The sequence below is a fragment of the Anolis carolinensis genome, chromosome 3 (genome assembly GCF_035594765.1).
Source record: "Anolis carolinensis isolate JA03-04 chromosome 3, rAnoCar3.1.pri, whole genome shotgun sequence".
NCBI classification, from domain to species: Eukaryota; Metazoa; Chordata; class Lepidosauria; order Squamata; family Dactyloidae; genus Anolis; species Anolis carolinensis.
In genome coordinates, this window is record NC_085843.1 from 237990467 (window position 1) to 238011653 (window position 21187).

Genomic DNA, 21187 nt, shown 5'->3' on the forward strand with positions numbered 1-21187 from the left:
GCACTCTCTTTCCAAGGAGAGTGCGTGTGTGGCATGGCATGCAGGTATGCCTGCAGTGCCTGCAGCCAAGCGCTTCTTACTCTAGTGTGAGAGGCGCACAGCTGCAGGCACTGTGCATGCATGCCATACCACAAGGAGAGTGCATGTGGCTTGGTGTGGAGACCCAGAAATCATACACACCTACCAGTGCCTGTAGTCAAGCACCTCTTATTCTAGAGTCAGAGGTGCTCGGCTGCAGGTACTGGCAGGCATGTGTGCTTTCTGGGCCTGCATGCCACACACACACTCTTTCCTGCTTTGCAGACAAAAACAGGCTTGGAGCCGGGATAGAACCCAGCTTGCTTTCGTCTCGAGCTGATTTTTGTGCAGGGAGGGGGCTTCCCATTTTGTGCACCCGAAGAAATGAAAGAAACAAAATAAACTGTAAAAGCGAATTCTGTGCACAACTCTAATGGCTATCGCGTACTTCTAAATCTTCTCTTCTCCAAGGAAGACATACCCAGCTCCTAAGATTCTGGTCATAGGGCTTGGATTCCAGACCTTTTACTGTTCATTTTGAAATATTGGAGAGGACAGTGTTAAAATTAATCCTGTACTCTGAATGCCTTGAACAGAGCTAATGCCCCAAAGTAACACAATGTCAGAGCAATTATGGCAAGTTAAAATGGCACCTCCTGCTGCTTGGGTCTTTCATCAAAGGAGTGACCACTTTGCCAAAGACTACCTAAAGCCTGAGAGCAGTCCTGTTCATACCTAACACAGCCTTCTTTCTGCATCTAGTGGATGGAGGGCTTCCTCCCAGGCTTTTCTGTGTCTTCTCATTGGGGTGTTGCTTTAAGAGCAGGTGGCCTGGAGCATATAACTGTCAAAGCACTTCCCATCCCTCCCCGCTCTAGCAAGGAGCTAAATATATATAGATAAATAGATACCTAGAGACACACACAGTTGGTTGCCACTCACAGCCTACAAGTGCTTCATAAAGTCCTATTCCAGCCAGCAGTTGCCTCCCAGGAACAGGGCAAGCTATCTCCAGTCATACTCTCAAATCAAATTGGCCGAAAAAAGAGAACAAGGTAAGAGATTGGGTTTGGTTGGTTTTGATTTCTGGAAGGGCTGCGGCATAAGCTGAATAGAGAAGAAACTTCCAAATTAGATTAGAAGTATCACCCAATCAGGAAAACCAAGTATTGAAGCCATCAATATGAGGCACAAAGAAGAACCATAATTCTAAGTTCTTTCCTCCTAAAAAGCAAATATCAATCTTCTCCATCAGAAAGTAATACCGGGAAGATCTATCAATGCAGCACTAGTGAAGAAGCAATTTCCTGGACTTCATATAGAAGGAGTGTTTGATATAACACTCCTTCTACACAGGCATTCTTATTGGGATTTCTGTTAATGATGGTGTTTCCTGTTTAGCATAGCACAGATTCCTACTTAGAAATTTCTTTTTTGAGGATTGATAAAAGATGCCATTCTTCCCATTTTAAACAGAGCTACTGTGAGTTGGCATGGGGCACAAATCAAGAGGTGTGATTGAGGATCCACTTCTTACATCTTCCCACAAACTGTTACTAGTTTCTTTCAGGTTTTCAGTGACAAGTTCAAATAGGCTGAGCAAGATAAAAATGAAATGGAAAAACATTCATTTGAATGGTGTTGTTAATATTTATTTTAAAATAATACTGTTCACATATCCAAGTGAAAATAAATAAATATAACGGTTTCAGGACACTACTTACAACCCTCCTGCTTATCTGTGTGATCAGTATCTTCACTATCATTTATCCACATCTGACAAAATGTGTTCTCTCATGGCATTTCCTAGGTTTTCAAGCCTGAATTGATATTTGAAGGCCATAGGTACTGTAGCTTGATAGTGTTCATTATTATCTGTGGTTTCCTGTGTCCATGCAAAGCCCAGGAACAAGTTCGCCTTGGATACAATGATAGTACTATACTAAATAATTAACAGTGTTAATACATTTGAATGAAAGTACCCTGCTTATAACTGATCATCAGTCACACATCTCGGTGCTTTGCAGACTTTCACATTAGCAAATGTTCCAGTTGGGGCCTAACAGTTCTGGTCTAGTGATACATGTTGTATTTGGCCAAGTCTGAATCATATTAGTAACTGTTCGTGCTTACACAAAACTTGAGATTTAACACACAGGGCAGTTTATTCTCTGGTCTATTGAGTCTCCAAAATGTTTTTTTTCATGCTTGGTTTTTCACTGTTCAGGTCTTTGGAGGTCTGGCCCCTCCCAAGGAATGAAAAATGAAATAAATAGAATCATAAAATCATAAAGTTGGTAGAGACTGGAAGGGCCATGCAGGAAACCCAATGTGGGAAATCCCATATAGGCACTCATGATATATGTCAGGCTTCAAAAACATGCATATATTTCAGATGTCACAGATTCAGAAGTGCCATTAGGGAAATTTCCTTTCTGTTAGGTTTAATTTACTGAAGTTAGGCTTCAATTTGATGTTAGGTTTTAATGTTATTTTTATATGCAGGGTTTCTCTGGGATTTTATGTCAGTATTTGTTTGTTTACGGAGGCACTAAATGTTTGCCCTGAGTCCCCTTGGGTAGATGGGGTGGAATACAAAGTTTTATTATATATTATTATTTCTTTGGAACACAACCTTTATTCTGTTCTTTTCTGTTTTCTGACTAGGATCGGGAAATTATTATTTCCATTCAGGGTTATTTATCACAGAAGAAGGGGAGCAGAACACCACCATGGTGAGGAACATAGATGATTTTGATTTTTGTCTTCCATCGCATCCTCAGTCCATTTTGGAAGGGCTTCAGACTTTACGCTCCAACCCCAAGTTTTCAGACGTCACCTTGATTGTTGGGGGGCATGAATTTCTCTGTCATCGCAGTATTCTGGCCCTCTGTAGTCACTATTTCAATGCCATGTTTGCTGGTGACTTCCTGGAAAGCTTTTCTGCCCGGGTAGAGATCAAAGATGTGGATCCTGCTGTTTTGGAGTCCTTAATTGACTTTGCTTATACGGGGAAGGTGACCATCAATCAGGGAAATGTAGAGGCTCTGATTCGGACATCCAATCAGCTCCACTTCCCCACTATCCGGAAAGTTTGCAGCCGATATTTACGACAACAGATGGATGCAACCAACTGTTTGGGAATTTGTGAGTTTGGGGAGATGTATGGCTGTTCAGAGGTGTCATCCAAGGCTTGGTCATTCCTGCAGGAGAATTTTGAGCTTGTGTCTCAACAGGAGGAGTTTCTTCAGCTGTCCAAAGAGAGGCTGGTTACTTACCTGTCCAACAATCTACTACAAATGCAAGAAGAGCAAAGTCTGGTTGAGGCTGTGCTCAGATGGGTGAAGTATGAAAAATCTGCTAGAGCCACCCACCTTCCAGAACTCCTTGACATAGTGCATCTGGTTTCACTGCCAGATCAGTATCTGCAGGACCTCTTATCATTGGAACCACTTATTCAGGAATCAGAAGCATGCAAGACCATCATCACCAGACATCGCAGCACGGTCAGTTCTTGGAGGCACCACAACACCTTAGACTAGTTTTCAATACTAAAATTAGAAAAGGAACCATGTGGTCCAATACCTATAAGAAATATAGGGGTTTCTATAGGTGGGGAGTATTCTTCTTGCTATTCAAGAAACTGTCACCAACATTAAGGGGCTACAGTGTATGGGATGTTTTAGCTAAAAGTACTGTGGATTAGGAGTGATTTTGACTTTTGGCTACTGATCTAAAGGGGCAGGACCACGAGGCTGATGACTCCAATGTCAGTGGAGTTGTGAATCCTCTCCAGGCTTTAGTGTGAACTTTAATTGTTTCACCTTCAGTTCAGCACTTTGAATAGCTCCGTTAAAGCATGGACTAAAACAGTGGTTTTGAACCTGTGGGCCTGTGAGAACAAAAATCCAGTCCGCGAATCTCCTTCCTCTTTATTTATTTATTTATTTTATTCATTTTATTTCCGCTCCTTTATGCTGAACTGACCATTGCTTTGGACAGACCACATCAGCTCTAGATTATTAAATATGGTTTTCTGTGAGCGAGCAGATGGCGACTACTGGGTGGCATATGTTCTGTATCAGAAACTAGAGCTTATGTGGTCTATCCAATACAATCTTCTGAATCAGCAGCCCAAATAACCAAACCGAATTTGAAGTTGACCAAAAACCAATTTGTAACCCTTTTGGTACTAATGGAGAGTGGTCTCTAGTCAAAGTGGTCCCTTGTCAAAGTGGTCCACAATCAAGTGGTCTCTGGTCAAAGTAATCCCTGGTCAAAAAAAGGATGAGAACCACTGGTCTAAAACTAGCAGCGAATTCAGCACTCCACAGATAGAAGAGCCACCAGTCTTCTCTTAGGGCCCTTCTACACAGCCATATAATCCTGAATATCAAGGCAGGTAATACACAATATCTGCTTTGAACTGGGTTATCTGAGTCCACACTGCCATATAATCCAGTTCAATGTGGATTTTATACAGCTCTGTAGAAGGAGCCTGGGAGGCTGAGAAACTAGTTGTGGGGAAACAGTGTGCTCACTTCTTCTCCAAGAAAAACCGCTGTAGTTAATTAATCAGTTATGGACTGTTATAATTGATGGATAGCAGAAGATTGGAGAATTCCTGTACATTTCCTGCTCAGCTTTCTCCTCCTCCTCCCATCTGTTACAAAAGCAAGGGTTTTTTCTCTGGTTTTCTCCAAATTAACAGCCACCAGACTTTAAGGAGGTGTGGAACATTTTCCCACCTGTTTACTGTAGAAGTTGGGAAAAAGTCATTCATCCAGATTGCCCTCTTTCCTCTTTTCTCTCTTCCAGATCAGATAACAGTATTGATATTTATGTATGAGAAATGGGTTTACTGATCCTTTGATAGAATATACTTTTATTAAGTAATTGCTTATTTGTCATGCCACACTGTAGGTAACAATGTGAATGAAAGCAAGGGTTGCATGTGGTAGGATGCTGGATTGAAGCTTGCTCTAGGTTTAAGACTTTACTGGTCCACAAAACTCAGTAAGTGATGCTGAGCCAGGTACTCCTTCTGAGACTATTATTTCAAAGTGTCGTGGGGGGCTAAAGGAAGATGGGATAAAGGAAAGCCATGTATGTTTCTTTGAGCTCCTTGTGAAACAGGAGGACAGGAAGAGGAAGATGCCTCCGACCTTCTTATGTTGAAGCACCCTGAACTACAGATTCCAGCAAATGTAATGATATATCTCATAGGAACTCTCTGTATTTTTTCTCTACTGAATTTCATCATTTCCTATACACACACACACACACATGCATACATACATACTGTGGACCACAGATGGATGCAACCAACTGTTTAGGACTTTTTTGAGTTTGGTGAGATGTATGGGAGAAGGAGGCAAAGGACAATGAGAAACTATTAGCTCTCAATGTTGTGACTGTTGTTTTCTATCATCTCTTAGGTAGAGAACAGACCTTTTGTCCAGCAGAGACTAAAAGCCCTTCCACAAAAGCTTGAGGAGGTGCTGGTGGTGGTGGCAGGTAGAGCTTTGGAAGAGGATGAAGAAGAAGAACAATCACCACCACCAATTTCCAGGAACTTTGCCTTTTATAATACCAAAACAAGTAAGTGTCTGGCATCAAATAAGGCCAGAACAGCTCCTTCTTATTCAGTGCATCTTTAAGCTGGGGCATAAAAACACCGGACACTTCAATGCAATGACTGTAACTGCATTGTTACACCAAAACATTGTTTCTGGGCACAAGTGATCTATAAAGTCCTATATGGCTTAGGCCTAGACCAGTGGTTCTCAACCTGTGAGTCCCCAGGTGTTTTGACCTACAACTCCCAGAAATCCCATCCAGTTTACCAGCTGTTAGGATTTCTAGGAGTTGAAGGCCAAAACATCTGGGGACCCACAAGTCGAGAACCACTGGCCTAGACTATTAGCTGCTCTGAGTCCCTCGGGGAGTGAGAGAGGGCAGGATGCAAAACAAAGTAAATATCTGAAACCCTGATTTCGCCAGACGAACCTCCCAGGGCTCTAAGATCTACAAGGGATGAGGACATGAGAGAGAGCCTTCTCTGTGGCTGCTTCCACCTTCTGGAACTCCTTTTTACAGGAAACTAGACTGTTCCCATCCTGATTCTCCTTTCTCTAACAGGTTACATGTGTTTTTAAAGCAGGGTTTTAATCTGTAAGCAGGGAAGCATTTTATGGGGGTTTTTAATTTACTTTTAAAAACTGTCGTATGTTTTAATTAGTTATATGCTGTTCTATGGGATGATTTTAATTGTTGTTGAAGATTTTCATGGCCAGAATTATTGGGTTGACTAGCTTCTAACAGATCTCACAACTTCTGAGGATGCCTGCCATAGATGCAGCTGAAACATTAGGAGAAAATGCTTCTGGAACATGGTCATACAGCCCAGAAAACTCACAGCAATCCTGTTTTTAATTGTTTTAAATGTACTGTCTCTGGAAGCCGCCTTTAGTCTCACTATGGGAAAAAGATGGCATACAATGAAGATAAAAATGTATACAGTATTGTAGAATTTAGAAACAGTGTAAATAAATTCTACACCAGAGTCTCTGGACAAATTTGCCTTGTTCCCAGGTTATAATGTTTTATTATAGTCCCTTCAGGGAGATGGTTGTGGGATGTTGTTGTTGTTGTTATTATTATTATTATCATTAAGCTGAAAAAGAGCAAATGTTTCTAGAAATTGTAGTTCAGGGAAAATGTGAAAACGAAATCCCTAAGAAATCCATGGATATCCACAGCAAGTCTGGCCCTCCATAGGGTTCCATGGTCATAGCCTTATTTGGAAGATTACTCCACTTATTTCATTTTCTTGGTTCTTTGCTTAAAACCCTTCACCCTCTATAACAGGCATGGGCAACCTTCAGCCCTTCAGGTATTTTGGACTTCAACTCCCACAATTCCTAACTGCCTTCCGGCTCTGTAGGGTTGACCTAATGTTATCAACAATTTTATAATGTATTTTGTTAGTTAATGAATTAAATCTTTCTTTATACGGTGCCTCATATAATAAGTAAAAGAAACAGAAAAACTCATATACTTTTAAATGAATTATAATAAACATTTTATATGATTCACATCCATATTGTGTAAGAGGAATGCTAATATTGGCAGAACCAACCATGGCTTAGACTTAAATCTGGAATTATGTAGCCTCTGGCAAACAAGAGATTTCCAAATGATGTCATTGCTCTACGTTTCTTTGGCGTTTGTCACTGCCGAGCAGCTGCCTTTATCCCGGGCTGACGTTGTCATCAGACTGTCAGACGGTGGGGGGAACGAATTTAGAGGGGAGGGAATAGAAATCTGAGTGAGACCTTTGGCATCTTTGGCACCGTCTGGGCAAGATGATGCAATTGGAGTTCATTTTCACAACACTGTGAACATAGAAACAGTTAATGACCATAGATAATTACCTCTAAGCATATGCAGCTATGAGCACGATAATTCCAATACGAAAAATCTCAGATTTTTTCTCACCAAAGTAATGTGGTTGATTGGGAAATCCATAAGTGCATCTTAATTTTACATTTGCTCAAACTCTATAATTTCAGTTTGGTAATTTCTTGGCTGAAGGCAGAACAGTAGTCTAATTGACACTGAGTGATGTGTTCAGGAAAAGTATCCCTTCTTCAGGTTGCTAGAACTACTGCAACCTGAACTTTAAATATAGCCTCTAAATCTTCTGAAGAAACTAGTTCAAGCAACCTGAAGAAGGGATACTTTTCCTGAAACAAGGATAAAAGCACCCAGGAACCCTTGTTGTTTCCTGATTATGTTCCTGATCGTCACAGACTTCTAAAGACTTTTTGAACTCGCCTGGGACTATAATGGATTAATTTAAAGTTATAACTACAAAGCCTTGGAGGAGCCTATGAGTTATTTTGAAAAACATTCAAGCCTGAACATAATGTTTGTTATATCTCTGTAGAACATTCCTAAATGTGATTGTTTTATTTCCCATATTTTTATTGATAAATAATAGTCAGTTTATGTATATTATTCTATCTAGAATTACAAGTGAGACTATAGCAACAGGACAACTTTTGTGTTGTTTATACTAGATTTATAGTTTAGTGAGTTACAATTTCTTTTTCGGGTTTAGCTTTTCTGTTCTTCCCTCTTTTTTGCCCATTATATTCAGTTATTTGCCAAGCTGTATTACTTCTCTCTACATTCAGGTAATCCACAATTCTCACTTTCCCTGGTCCAGGAATGAAGGCATCTGTGCAGAAGCACCTCGATCATGTCGATCATGAGGAAAGGATCTTGGGGAAAGCAGAGCAGTTAACCAGTTATAACTGACTGAGGACTACTTATACTTCATTTTCTCATTTCAGAAAATTGGATCGCTCTGCCGGATTTTCCTGATTATAATAAATGGGGCTTTTCAATGATTGCTCTCAACAATGATGTTTATGTTACAGGTGAGCCTAGTGTTTTTCCCCAATTAATGTTACCATTAAACTTTTTGATTTTTTTGGTGTGTATTCTGCTGGCTTCTAGGGTTTATTTGCTTGCTTGTTTCAGCTTTAAAAATATAATTTCAATTTTACCTCTCAGACTAGACAGTCAACTGACCAAATGTAAATTTAAACAATTTCATCATTTTTATTTCACATTGCTTATCTGATAATTAGCAGATTTTCATCAACTTTAATTACTTAACAGATTTGAAAGGTTCTCCAAGGGCCACCTAATCTAACTCAGTGTGTGTGTGTGTGTGTGTGTGTGTGTGTGTGCATAATAATAATAATAATAATTATTATTATTATTATTATTATTATTATTATTATTATTATTATTATTATTCGGGATCTGCACGCATCATCCGAAAATACATCACACAGTCCTAGACACTTGGGAAGTGTTTGACTTGTGATTTTGTGATATGAAATCCAGCATATCTATCTTGTTTGCTGTGTCATACAATAAAATAATAATAACAACACTTTATTTATATTCCGCTTTATCTTCTTGGAGGGATTCTGAGATTACAGAATACATATATAAGGCAAACATTCAATGCCTTTTTAAACAGTGAACAACAATGACATCCAATACACAAACAAAGGTAAGGCCTCCTCTTTCATCTCTGGCATCTGGAGGTGATCCTTAACTCCGGGAATGGGGAGATGGCCTTGTTTCATTTTTCCATGCCGAGGAGCCTGCTGTCCGTAGACATCTCCAATCGTATAGCCGGCATACTTGCATGTCTCCATGGGGCGCCTTTTTACCTTTCTTGCCAAGGCCGTACCTATTGATCTACTCCCATTGTATGCTTTCGAACTGCTGGGTTGGCAGAAGCTAGGGTTGACAGATGGAGCTTACCCTGACTCCCAGCTTTGAACTGCCAATCCTCCGGTCAGCAGATTTCCTGCTGCTAGTGGTTTAACCTGCTGTGCTATAGCAACCCCTTGTTGTACAGCTACATGTACATCTTTAAATAATTTCTTGACTGATTCATAGTCATCCATGAACCTCACAAGATTTCCTCAGTAATGAATATGCAGGCAAAAGTAAGAAGGATGAATACATTCTAATATTGAAGTGCTTTCATTTCATCCATGTACCCAGACCTACTAGCCATATTATATGAGACCTTTTAGAGAAGAGTGTCTCTGAAAGTATGGGAAACCACTGTGAATTGCTGCAAATAATACTGATCTTGATGGGCACCATGATCTTATCTTATATAAGGCAGTATCCTATATTCCCTGTTTCTGTTTCAGGTGGCTCCAGAGGCTCACAAAATGACACGTGGTCCACAACCCATTCCTGGTGCTTCAGCCTGAAGAAGGGTGCCTGGAAGTCTATTGCGCCGATGCTGAAGCCCCGAACAAACCATGCCAGTGCTGTTCTCAATGGAGAGATCTATGCCATTGGTGGTAGGCTATAATTCAGGGCTCTTCCAAACAGGCCCTAAATCCCAGGATCTGATCCCAGGTTTTCTGCTTTAAACTGGATTATATGGGTCTGCACTGCCAGATAATCTGAGATTAACAGAAAACCTGGGATCAGATCCTGGGATTTAGGGTTTGTCTGGAAGGGCCCACAGAGAACGGGACATGGGCACGGGAGAGGGCACTGAGGGAAATCTGACATAGCAGGTATTCAGACCAACCAAGAGATTTCTAGCTGCACTTTTTGTGCATCCTTCACCAGCGGGAAATGGATGAAGGAGTACCTGGAAATAGGTGATGTGTCTAACAGGGGAATAAGGTAAAGATTTCCCCTGACATTAAGTCTAGTCATGTCCAACTCTGGAGGTTAGTTAGTGCTCATCTCCATTTCTAAGCCAAAGAGCCGGCATTGTCCATAGACACTTCCAAGGTCATGTAGCCAGCATGATTGCATGGAGCACCGTTACCTTCCTGCAGAAGCAGTACCTATTGATCTACTCACATTTGCATGTTTTCAAACTGCTATGTTGGCAGAAGCTGGGGCTAATATTGGGAGCTCACTCCACTCCCTGGATTCGAACCAGTGACCTTTCAATCAGCAAGTTCAGTAGCTCAGTGGTTTATCCCGCTGCACCATCGGGGGCACCCACAGGGGAATAGCTACTAGCAATTAGCAAAGTACCTCCCATGCCTGGATGGTTATGAAGGGCTTGTAGACCCAATTGCCACAGTCTTTCTCTACAAAAGGTGAGAATGAAGTGGAGGATGGGGGAGAGAAATTTAGTTGTTAGTAATCAGACCTGAAGAAAGGACAGTTACAACAGAAAATCCAGTGTTCATTCATGGGGCAATTTGGAACAAAAGATTGTGGCTCATTGACAGTTTAGGCAATAACAAGAATGAATCCTGCTTCATTAGAAATACAGGTTGCAGGAAAGTACATTGCCATGTGGGTTCATAGAAAAGGTAAAGGTTTTCCCTGGATGTTGAGTCCAGTCGTGTCCGACTCTGGGGGTTGGTGCTCATCTCCATTTCTAAGCCGAAGAGCCGGCACTGTCCGTAGACATCTCCAAGGTCATGTGGCTGGCCTGACTGCTTTGAGTGTCGTTACCTTCCTGCCGGAACGGTATCTATTGATCTACTCACATTTGCATGTTTTGAACTGCAAAGTTGGCAGAAACTGGGGCTAACAGTGGGAGCTCACCCCACTCCCGGGATTTGAACCCCCAACCTTTCGGTTAGCAAATTCAGCAGCTCAGCGGTTTAACCCGCTGTGCCACCGGGGGCTCCGTGTGGGTTAATTAGGAACTAATAGTGCTTAGTTCATGTGATTGAAGACTCCTGTAACATTCAAAATTCTTTCATTTTTCTCACATGGTCTGTAGGCACCACCGTGGACATTGTGGAGGTGGAGTGCTATGATCCTTATAATGACAGCTGGTGTTTTGTCAGCCCTGCCCTGAAGTATGTCAGCAACTTTGCCGTAGCTGGATGCCTTGGCAAGCTATACCTGATTGGCTCTTGTGCTCTCAAATACAATGCCTTGACACTGCAGTGTTACAACCCCTCTATTGGTAAGGAACAGAGACCATCTTGATTGAAAAGCTTTCCCAAAATACCTGCAACTTAGGCCCACTGAGTGGCCAAATCATTTTTGCTTATCCCCCCCACATTCACTGACTTGGAAAATGCCTGTTATGATCATTAACAATTCGTGGTCTGGTGTCAATTAGTTATTAAGCTTTTCCAGATTTTATTTCAAACTTTTAGCAAGCTGTTGCTTCTATTCTAAGGGGAGGGTTTAGTACCTTGGATACTTCCTTAAAGTTCAGACTGAAAGTGGGATCAGATTCACCAGTCCATTGACATTCAAGTGGCTGGTCATGAAGATAGTGTGTGCACACATGTATGTTTTTTAAACATCAGTGTGATCCATGGCATCTGAGGTCAGTGAGAGTGAGCTTCTTAGTGTCAGTTATGTTCTCATTACAACAATATTTTAAAGTGCAGTGTTTCCCTTCTTCACTTATGTGTGAATGCCAAGGCGTCTTTCACCATGTAAATGAGAAACCGTGTGTATTCAAGGCACCGTTCAGATGGTGCTAAATGTCTTCCCAAACTCTGGCTGAACCCAAGCATGAGGTACATTGGGAGAAGGAAAGGTTTATAGTGTGCATTTCCCCGTACTGACACACCGCCCTGGATATTATGCATCTCAGTGCTTCTGAAGTTATCTGATAGGAGGGAATGTGGTATGTTTTTCCCAATGTGCCAGGCACCAGTATCATATTTGTACCCATTGACGGCAATGTTTCTTTCCTTCATGGAAACTCCCCAGAGACCAGCAGCTGATGGCTTTGGCCCTGGCCCATGGGCAACCATTTTTGAGAGCTGAATAGCTAATGCTACATATGCGTTTTCGAAGGCTTTCATGGCCGGAATCACTGGGTTGTTATAAGTCTTTTGGGCTGTATGGCCATGTTCTAGAAGCATTCTCTCCTGTCGTTTCACCTACATCTATGGCAGGCATCCTTAGAGGGTGCCAGACCCCTCAACCTCTGAGGATGCCTGCCATAGATGTGGACAAAACGTCAGGAGAGAATGCTTCTAGAACATGGCCATACAGCCTGAAAGACTCACAACAACCCAGTGCTACATATGTTGGCTTCCTTCATTTTTCTAACTCAGTCCTGTAGTTGCTTATCATGGCTGATAATCCAGTGGATTATATCTACACATGATCTCAACTAGATATTAAAGGCTATTTGTCACAATGTTTAGAAACTCTACTGGTATCATCTTATTCCTTGTAACTGATAAATGTATTAGGTGTAATATGACTCAAGTTCTGTTTGCTTGAGAGGGTCCTTGGATAATAGTCACGAGGCATGAGCACACAATATGATAAACAAGTTCAGCACTTCCATTTCTATCCCCAGTGATGTTATCTAACTGAAATGGATGCTGATCAGCCCCAGCTCATCTCAGCAGGAGATTTGTTATTTGTTGAGGCACTAGAACTCTAAGGATTCTAAATATCCCCCTCTATATTGAAAAATCTTTCCAAAGATAGAATTATATGAGTAAAAATGGAATCACCGCACTATAATTGTGTCATGTGAAATAGTCCCAGGCCACACTTCAAAGTTTGATGATGCTCCAGAATTCCATGAATGGAGTCAAGTGACCTATTGTTTTTAGCTTCCCAAAATATTGGGATAACGGATATTGTTATTTTTAGAATTCTAGGCTTTTCTTTTTATTATTTATTATTATTAGAAGCCAAAGATGGGAAAAGCCTATATACCTCTAGCTATGTTCAATTATCTGTCTTGTCTGTGTATAAAAATGGCATTAAAGTTTGTGGCATATGTATGTTCTGTGATCTGCCCTGAGTCCCCTTCGGGGTAAAAAGGGCAGAATATAAATACTGTAAATAAATAATTATAATAGATATTATGATTTGTTTTAGGTGTACAGTATTTACTTTTCATCTATGTTGTAGATATACAACTGTGACCAAGGCAATAATGGTGATGGCAATAATAGTGAAGAAGTGAGGCCAAATTAATAGGATAAAAATGCAGGATACCCTGCTGTTTCACAAGCACTGGTTTTCTATATTAGGGTTGTCAGGTCAAGACTATTCTAGATCCTGAAATTCATGGCCAAAACCTGCAATGTAGGGATGACCACTTGTAATGCCACAGAAGAAGCCCTGGTGATATTATAGGGATTATGTTACTAGAGCAGTGGTTCTCAACCTGTGGATTCCCAGATGTTTTGACCTTCAGTTCCCAGAAATCCTAACAGCTGGTATACTGTCTGGGATTTCTGGGAGTTGTAGGCCAAAACATCTGGGAACCCACAGGCTGAGAACCACTGTACTAGAGTTAGTCCTCTAATGATGTTATTGTACACAATGCTTTCAGCATCAACCACAGTTGTACAGTGTATATAATAAAAATACCAAGTCAAACAAACAAGGAATACAATACAGACACGTTTTTCAAGGCTGTGCTTTTGTTCTGGAGTTTCTCCTTTTGCTCTGAGCACTGGAGAAGTGCATTCAGGCCCTGAAAGTCAGAGCCTGAGACTTGGGAACCCTATTCTGTTTGTATGCAAGCTTTTGAAAATTAACAAGATTGATCTGAATTGTTTGAGTAAATGATATAAAAAGGCCTAAGCCCTCTAAACTTTTCTGAAACCTGTTTCAATCCTGCTCCATTTCTTGCCTATTACGTTTTGTTAGAAACTAATCCATCGTTTTTCTAAGAGATCTTTTTGCCAAGCAAAAAAAAAAATTAAAAAAAGATCTTTGATCAAAAATGATGAAAATATGTCATTAAGAGAGATGTATTTCTTTGTTTGTAGATGTCTGGAGTGTAATTGCATCGCCCTTCATGCCAAAATACCTGTCTGGTCCCCGTTGTGCCTCCTTGCATGGAGCAATCTACCTTATTGGTGACAACACAAAGAAAGTCTATGTGTATGATCCAGATGCCAACATATGGCAGAAGGTAGGTAAATGGTATGTGGTCTTAACAAAAGTAGAGTGAGATAGGATTAGACCTGGGTTGAAATCTCCACTTAAGCCACAAACTCGCTGACTAATCATGAGCCAGTTGCACTCAGTATAATCCAGAATAAAATGGTGTCATGGAAAACAAGCTTGTTTATTTTGGAAACACACAGCAAAAGAAAAATTAAATCAAACTAAAATAGTAGTAAACTAGAAAGCAGCAATGCGGAATACAGCTGTGTTCTTTGCAGAAAGGGCAGAATAGAAGTATGCAAACAAACGAGAATGCCATCAGCTTCATTTTATTGTATTTTTATCTATTAAGGCCATTTTTTTTGTAAGTGGCCACATTTTAATTTTGCACTTTTACAGCCTGGCAGCCTGAAGATTGGGGTACTAGGAAATGACAACTGGAATGCTTTTCTTGGGGGAAGCAGTTGTGAAAGGACCCCAAGGGGTTTCTCCATGTGCCTGTTCACAAGGCACCTTATGACTGGAAGTGAACGTGACCATTATCTCCCAGCAGCCCAACCTCCAGCACCTTAGAAACACTTCAGTCAGGATGCTGATAAGCTTTGAAGGTAGATTTGGAGGGGCACCATCTGTTGTGATTACAGTGATGCGTTGTTAAGTAATGGGAGTGATACATGGATATGTAAACATGGAAGTGGCTACACATTTCTATGATCTGAAGGCTTGTTGAAGTTAAATGTGCACTTTATTTGGTTCATTTCTACCCAAAAAGGTGCTCAAGATGTCTATCAATCATAAAACACAGATTAAAAAACATAGCATCAGCACAAATAAAGGAAAAACCTAAACAGCAGAAGATTTAAGTAACATCCAAGCAGTTTGACCCCCTCCCCATTGTTTATTTATTTATTTATTTGTTTATTTCAATTATTTATACCCTGCCCTTCTCACCCGAGGGGACTCAGGCCAGCTTACAAGTGGCAATTGATACTGTTACACCATTATACAATGAACTAAAATGTTAAAACAGTCATAAAATACAATATACAAAGTTTAAAACAATGCAAAATTGTTGTCTCTCTTTATATAGTTTTAAACATTTTCTTATGCAATGTAACAAAATGCCACAGTTGAACAATACTTTGATGGAAGAATCACCAAAGCAGATGCTGTGGTTTGATATACAGACAACTGTCCCTATTCCAATATGACGTGAATCCCATTCCTTGACTGAGGATATCCCAGACAAAAGCACGGCATGGTCCTGTTCCCTTGTCCTGTTGGCTTCAGTAAGGCCATATGTAATGTTGTTGGAGGGTTGGTTTAGGCAGCATCATTCTGAAATCCTGCTGCAGCTGTTCACAGAGTGTCAGGGCTCAGCTGACCTTGTAGCACCCACTCCCTCCAGTCTCCAGGGCAGCTGCAGAGGGTGCTCTGCCAGCCTTTTCATCTACTGACACTGATGGAAAATAGAGCTGTTGGTTTCTCTCAGTCTGTTATACTCTTGCCAGAGACCTCTTAAGGTTCCCACTGTAACATCTTATCATCTAACAGTGTCTCTGCAAGCAAACTCATGCTTGTATCCAATGAATATTTCTGCACAACTCCAGTCACTGCTATTTTTATTGTGCTCCCCACAGGGAGAAAACAGGAGTTAAGATAAGTATAGATAACTCAGTCCTGGTTACTCATATACAGTGTGTCTGGTAGAAAGGGAGATGGAGAAATATTAGGTGAGGGTTTTTTTAAAAAAAAAAAAAATACAGTTCAAAAGACTACAACAAAGCTGATCTTTTTAATCTTTTTTTTTGCACAGGTCTCAAACTAGTACACTGTCTTAGGTACATTTTGGGAATAGAAAATTAGGTCCCAAACATTTTTCATATAGTCATGGTTTGCCTTTTGACCTCATCACACTGAGGTCAAAAAGTGTCTTCTTTGATACTTCACAACCTCTGGGGATGCCTGCCATAGATGCAGGCAAAACGTCAGGAGAAAATGCTTATGGACATGGCTATAAAGTCTGGAAAACTCACAACTACCCAATGATTCTGGCCATGAAAGCTTTCGACAACACATATTCTCTGTGTTTCTCTGCGCTGCCAGCATGCTGTTGGCATGGAGTCCCCCAAACCCTATCACATGACACAGGGCTACTTTCGGCAGGGCTCCGTCAGCATGCCGGCAGCACAGAGAAATGGAGAAGATTCAGGGAGGAGAAGCTGGAGAGGAAGTCGGGCAGCAGGGAAATGGCATGGGAAGGGATCCCATAATGGTAAGAGAACTCATGGTGCTGTCCCACAGTTTTCCCCACTGTTACCTACTGTCCCCTGTCTTCTTGGCCTCAGTGTGATGAAGTCCTTAGTGCAAAAACACCCCACATATCATTGGTGAGAATCAGACCTAGCAATTGATAGTATCCCACAAATTGTGTGCCAAAACAGAAAAGTTCTTTCCCATGTGTTCATGAAATGTATTGTTCCCATTGATGGAAGACAGAGGAGAGCCTCTCAAGTAGATATAGGAAAAGGTACTTCTAGATAGGTAGGTAGATAGATAGATAGATAGATAGATAGATAGATAGATAGACAGACAGTAAGATAAGACTGTCAGCACACTAACACTTCATCTACTGTAGAATTTCTCCAGCTACTTCAAAATCTTTTAACAATGCGGCCAGAAGAGCCAAGAAACTTGATTACAATATATTCATTTGCAGTATATTTTCCAACTACTAGAAAGCATTCACTTTGAATTTCCATCAAGCATATGAAAGTCCCATCCACCAAATAAAGACATGTGGGTATGTGCCTCTTCAAGTTCCCTGTCTCCTTATGGCAACCTCATGAATTTCATAAGGCTTTCTTAGGAACGGTATATACAGAAGTAGTTTTGCCAGTTCTTTTCTCTGAAATATAGTCTACAGCACCTGGTATTTGTTTGTGGTCTCCCATCCAAGTATTAACCAAGGTTGACTCTGCTTAGCTTTCAATGTCAAGTGCCTGGTTGCTCTTCTGTGAATAAAGCCTTTCGGAGTTTCCTAAGTCATGGCACTTAATATGAATTCTAAACATGAATGATGTTGATTCTTTGTTGGCAGGTGCAGCAACTTCATACGCTCCATGAGAATGGAGGAATGGTACCTCTTGGAGGCAAACTTTTTGTCACAGGAGGCTATTGGAAAGGTATGGATGGTGACTATCAGGTGGAGATGGAAACATATGACTGTGCCAAAGATGTCTGGACAAAGGAAGGGGGCCTCCCATGCTTATGGCTCTACCATAGCTCTTCTTCTATCTTTATGGATACTTCAAAATGGAGAGAACCTTTTCTGGAAAACCAGTCGTAACAGAAGAGGGTGGAATCAGGCTCTACCTGTGTTCAGGCACACATCTGGAAAAAGAAGAGACTTATTATTGTGCACTGCAGCCTTTGTTGGGTTGAATCAGTTTGTCCTCACAGTAAAATGGATAACTATAGTCATAACATTAATGGTGAACACATGGGATAATGGGATTATAAAGATGTCAAACAGCTGAAGATTAAAATGAAAGTCTTCTAATGGGTGCATATACTCAACACAAAGTACTGTGTTAACTCTACACTTCTAAATAGAAAAAACACTATCACATTGAAGGCCAATGAAGTTAAGGAGTAGTTCATGTTGTTTACAGATCCCACCTCTGTTGATGTCTCTTACAAAACTCACTGTAGAAACATCTGCAATTTTTAAAAAACTTCAATGTTCTTTTTAGAAAGTTGCCATAACTGAAGTTTGTGAGATTTCAGTCATTTTGCTTAAATAAATAACTTACTTGAGCAATGGCAGCCAGTATTGCAGAACTGTGAGTTGGAATCTATTGATATCATCTACTGCCTAATTATATTGGATTGTGACCAGTGTTGGAAAGGGGCCAAAAGTAAAGTAAGCCATCTCCAAATCTGGACTAGAAGAGTTTTTAATGCTAATTTGAGATGATAGTGGCTAATGTTGAAGGGTGATTAAATGACTTCATTACACAACTTTTTTTTAGCATCGTAAAAGGCTTCTGCCCCAATTGAGCCCCACGCTGCTCATCATATGATACAGGCTCCCTTCCAAGGGGGCTCCATGGCTCTACTGGAGTAGAAGAGTCCTACGATGCTGCACCGGGAACACGGGAGGCTTCCCATGTTTCATTGGACATCACAGGGGCTGCACAGGGGAAGCTTCATGGTGACGCTTCCCCATGTGTGATGAGGAAGTGTAGCTGCTGGTGAGGTGGGGTGTAGGGCACCAGGATTGCCCTGCTGCCCTGCCAATTTGCCACAGAGGTCCTTAGTGACAAATTTCTGGATCATAGATATGTTATTTTAGGAGTCAGAATTCCCCAAACGCCCTAGTAACATGAGTAGCTGTGACCATTTATTTCGGGGATATGCTTCTCTAAGGAGTTAATCAGATTACACTGGGAAGTGTTCAGAAGAAGAGAGTTCAGTCTAACGCAATTTCGTAATAAAATTGAGTTTTCCCTACCTTTTAATCACATTGTTTAGTGTACTCAGTTGTCTTGCATATTTTTCAATGAAGAAATTTCCACACTGCAGACATTTGGCCCCACCCATCCCTCTAGATGCTTTTCGGTACTTTAACTCCCACAATTCTCAACAGCAGGGAGGGAGGGAGAGAGAGAAAAGAGATGGAAGGGAAACCCATTTGGAAAGGCAACAGCACTGGCTCTCCCAACACAGAACACAGACAAATTATGGAAGGAAGGAATAAAGGTACTTTAAAAGGCTATTTTTTAATTATTATCTTTTATTTTTGCAAAATAGAAGCATTATGAGGTAGCTTAGAACCAAACCTTCCTGCTTGGGGAGCAAAAGGAAATGCCAGAGATTGCCCAAAAAAGCTTATTTTGACTCCTCCCCAGTTTCTCCTCCCACAAATTGGGTGATCCTAACCCGAGAGCAATGAGTGCTACTTCATTAGAAATTTGGCAAAACATCCGGAGTTTTGAGAAAAAACCATTTCCTCACCTCTTCCTGATATGTTGGAAAAAAATGCTGCCCTCAACGTTTAAAAGACTCAAAAACTGCACTTTAACCAAAACGAATGTAGTGGACCCAGTGGAATACCAGATTTTAAGTGTAGAACTCAGTGGAATTTAAGTTATGTGACGAAGTGGTAGGAAATGTGGTGTTCTTACTTGTGTATCTTTTTCATTGTTCTGGATAATTTCTGTACATAATGGTGCATATTCCTGCTCAGCATAAACATCCTGCGTATTATATTGGTGCTAGTTGTGAAATTGAGCCTGGCATATTGATCCCTACTTCTTCCTGTTGGTCACTCCATTTAATCACTCTGATCAAGAAATCTGAGAATAATTGTCTTGATATAATCAATTATGTGCTCCCTCTTCTTATTGCCACTGCAGCTTAGTCTTGAGTTTACACATACTGTACTTGGAATTCTGGGCAATTGTAGGCCTTCCTTTCTACCATCATGGTAGACATCAATGCAGGGAAAACATGGTCCTCTAGATTGCTGACAGCCCCATTCAGCTTGGCTAATGGTCAGAGTAATGGGAGCAGCAGTCTATCTAGAGGCCACAGACCACCTATACCTATTTTATATTAATGTAGTTGAATACATGTACCCCTCCATGAACCCCTTCATGCTTGTGGGTTTCACATTTGTGGATTTGATTATTTTATTTCTGCTGGGGTAGTAGTGCTATTCATAGTTTTGCTAATGTCATGCATTTGAAATATTCGAGCTGATAAACACTCATTAGATTGCAAATGATAACAATGTAGAGGAATTGTAGGAATAACTCAGAGGAGATTATAATTCAAAATAACCATAGTAAACTTGATTATGGGGGGTTCCAAACAGCAGAATGAATTTCAAAAGACACAGATGTGTATTCTGGGTTAGGAGGGAAAATAACATTTCTGTTTGTCAAGCCTATCTTTACTAGAAAGGTATTTGCATAGATCTTTTAAAGATTTTATACTGAATTCTACACTGTCACAGTTTGCTCAGACTGCTATTGTGTATTATAAAATCTTTCCAAAATAAACAAAAAATAATAATCCTAGATAAATGTGTCTGTATTTTCTGTTTATGTATCAGATTTTAGTTTGCTTCTTCTCAGTGTGGGTTATAATGTGTCTTTTTGTATTTTATAGTGTGACCCTGCCTTTAGCATTTCCTACTTCATTGAATACTCCTAGGTTTATTTGCCTAGGCTTCTTCTAGAAGTGAATGTTGATGCTTCAGGCGATCTATCATGCGATCGTTTCCTTTGCCTTCCATTTTACCAAGCATTATAATTTTTTGCAGTGAGTTATGCCAAATGCTGAAAATACAACTTCAGTCAAGTAATTTTTGCTTCTTTTGAGTTTAGGCTTTAAAAATGTAAGATGTATTGTAAGCTCCCTAAACTCAAATGAAAACACTACTGCTTTATGTCATCCTAAACCAGGTATGGGCAAACTTCGGCCCTCCAGGTGCTTTGGACTTCAACTTCCATTGAAACTGGAAGTTTCAAATGTTATTCAAACTGGTCAACAAAGAATTCCACAAGGTAGAAAGCGCCAGGCTTGCAAGCAGCAAGGCTATTCAGTGCTTTTCAACCTGTCCAACCAAGATTTTCCCTAGGTGAAAAATCCCCAGGCTTTGACGCCACGAGGATACTCCTTCCCATTCAACCTGGCCTAGCAAGGATGCCCTATGTAGAAAGCAGCCAGGCTTTTAAGCTGC

The 21187-nt window shown here is 40.6% G+C and overlaps 1 protein-coding gene across 1 annotated transcript; it reads left to right on the forward strand.

The window, feature by feature from the left end:
- Window positions 1-919: 919 nt before the first annotated feature.
- klhl30 (kelch like family member 30) lies at window positions 920-20528 on the forward strand. Its single transcript, XM_008106441.3, has 8 exons — window positions 920-1073; window positions 2686-3524; window positions 5457-5619; window positions 8379-8465; window positions 9771-9926; window positions 11327-11515; window positions 14316-14461; window positions 17537-20528. The coding sequence occupies exons 2-8, from the start codon at window positions 2751-2753 to the stop codon at window positions 17783-17785; spliced, it is 1764 nt and encodes a 587-aa protein (XP_008104648.1). The 5' UTR covers window positions 920-1073; window positions 2686-2750; the 3' UTR covers window positions 17786-20528.
- The last annotated feature ends 659 nt before the right edge of the window (window positions 20529-21187 follow it).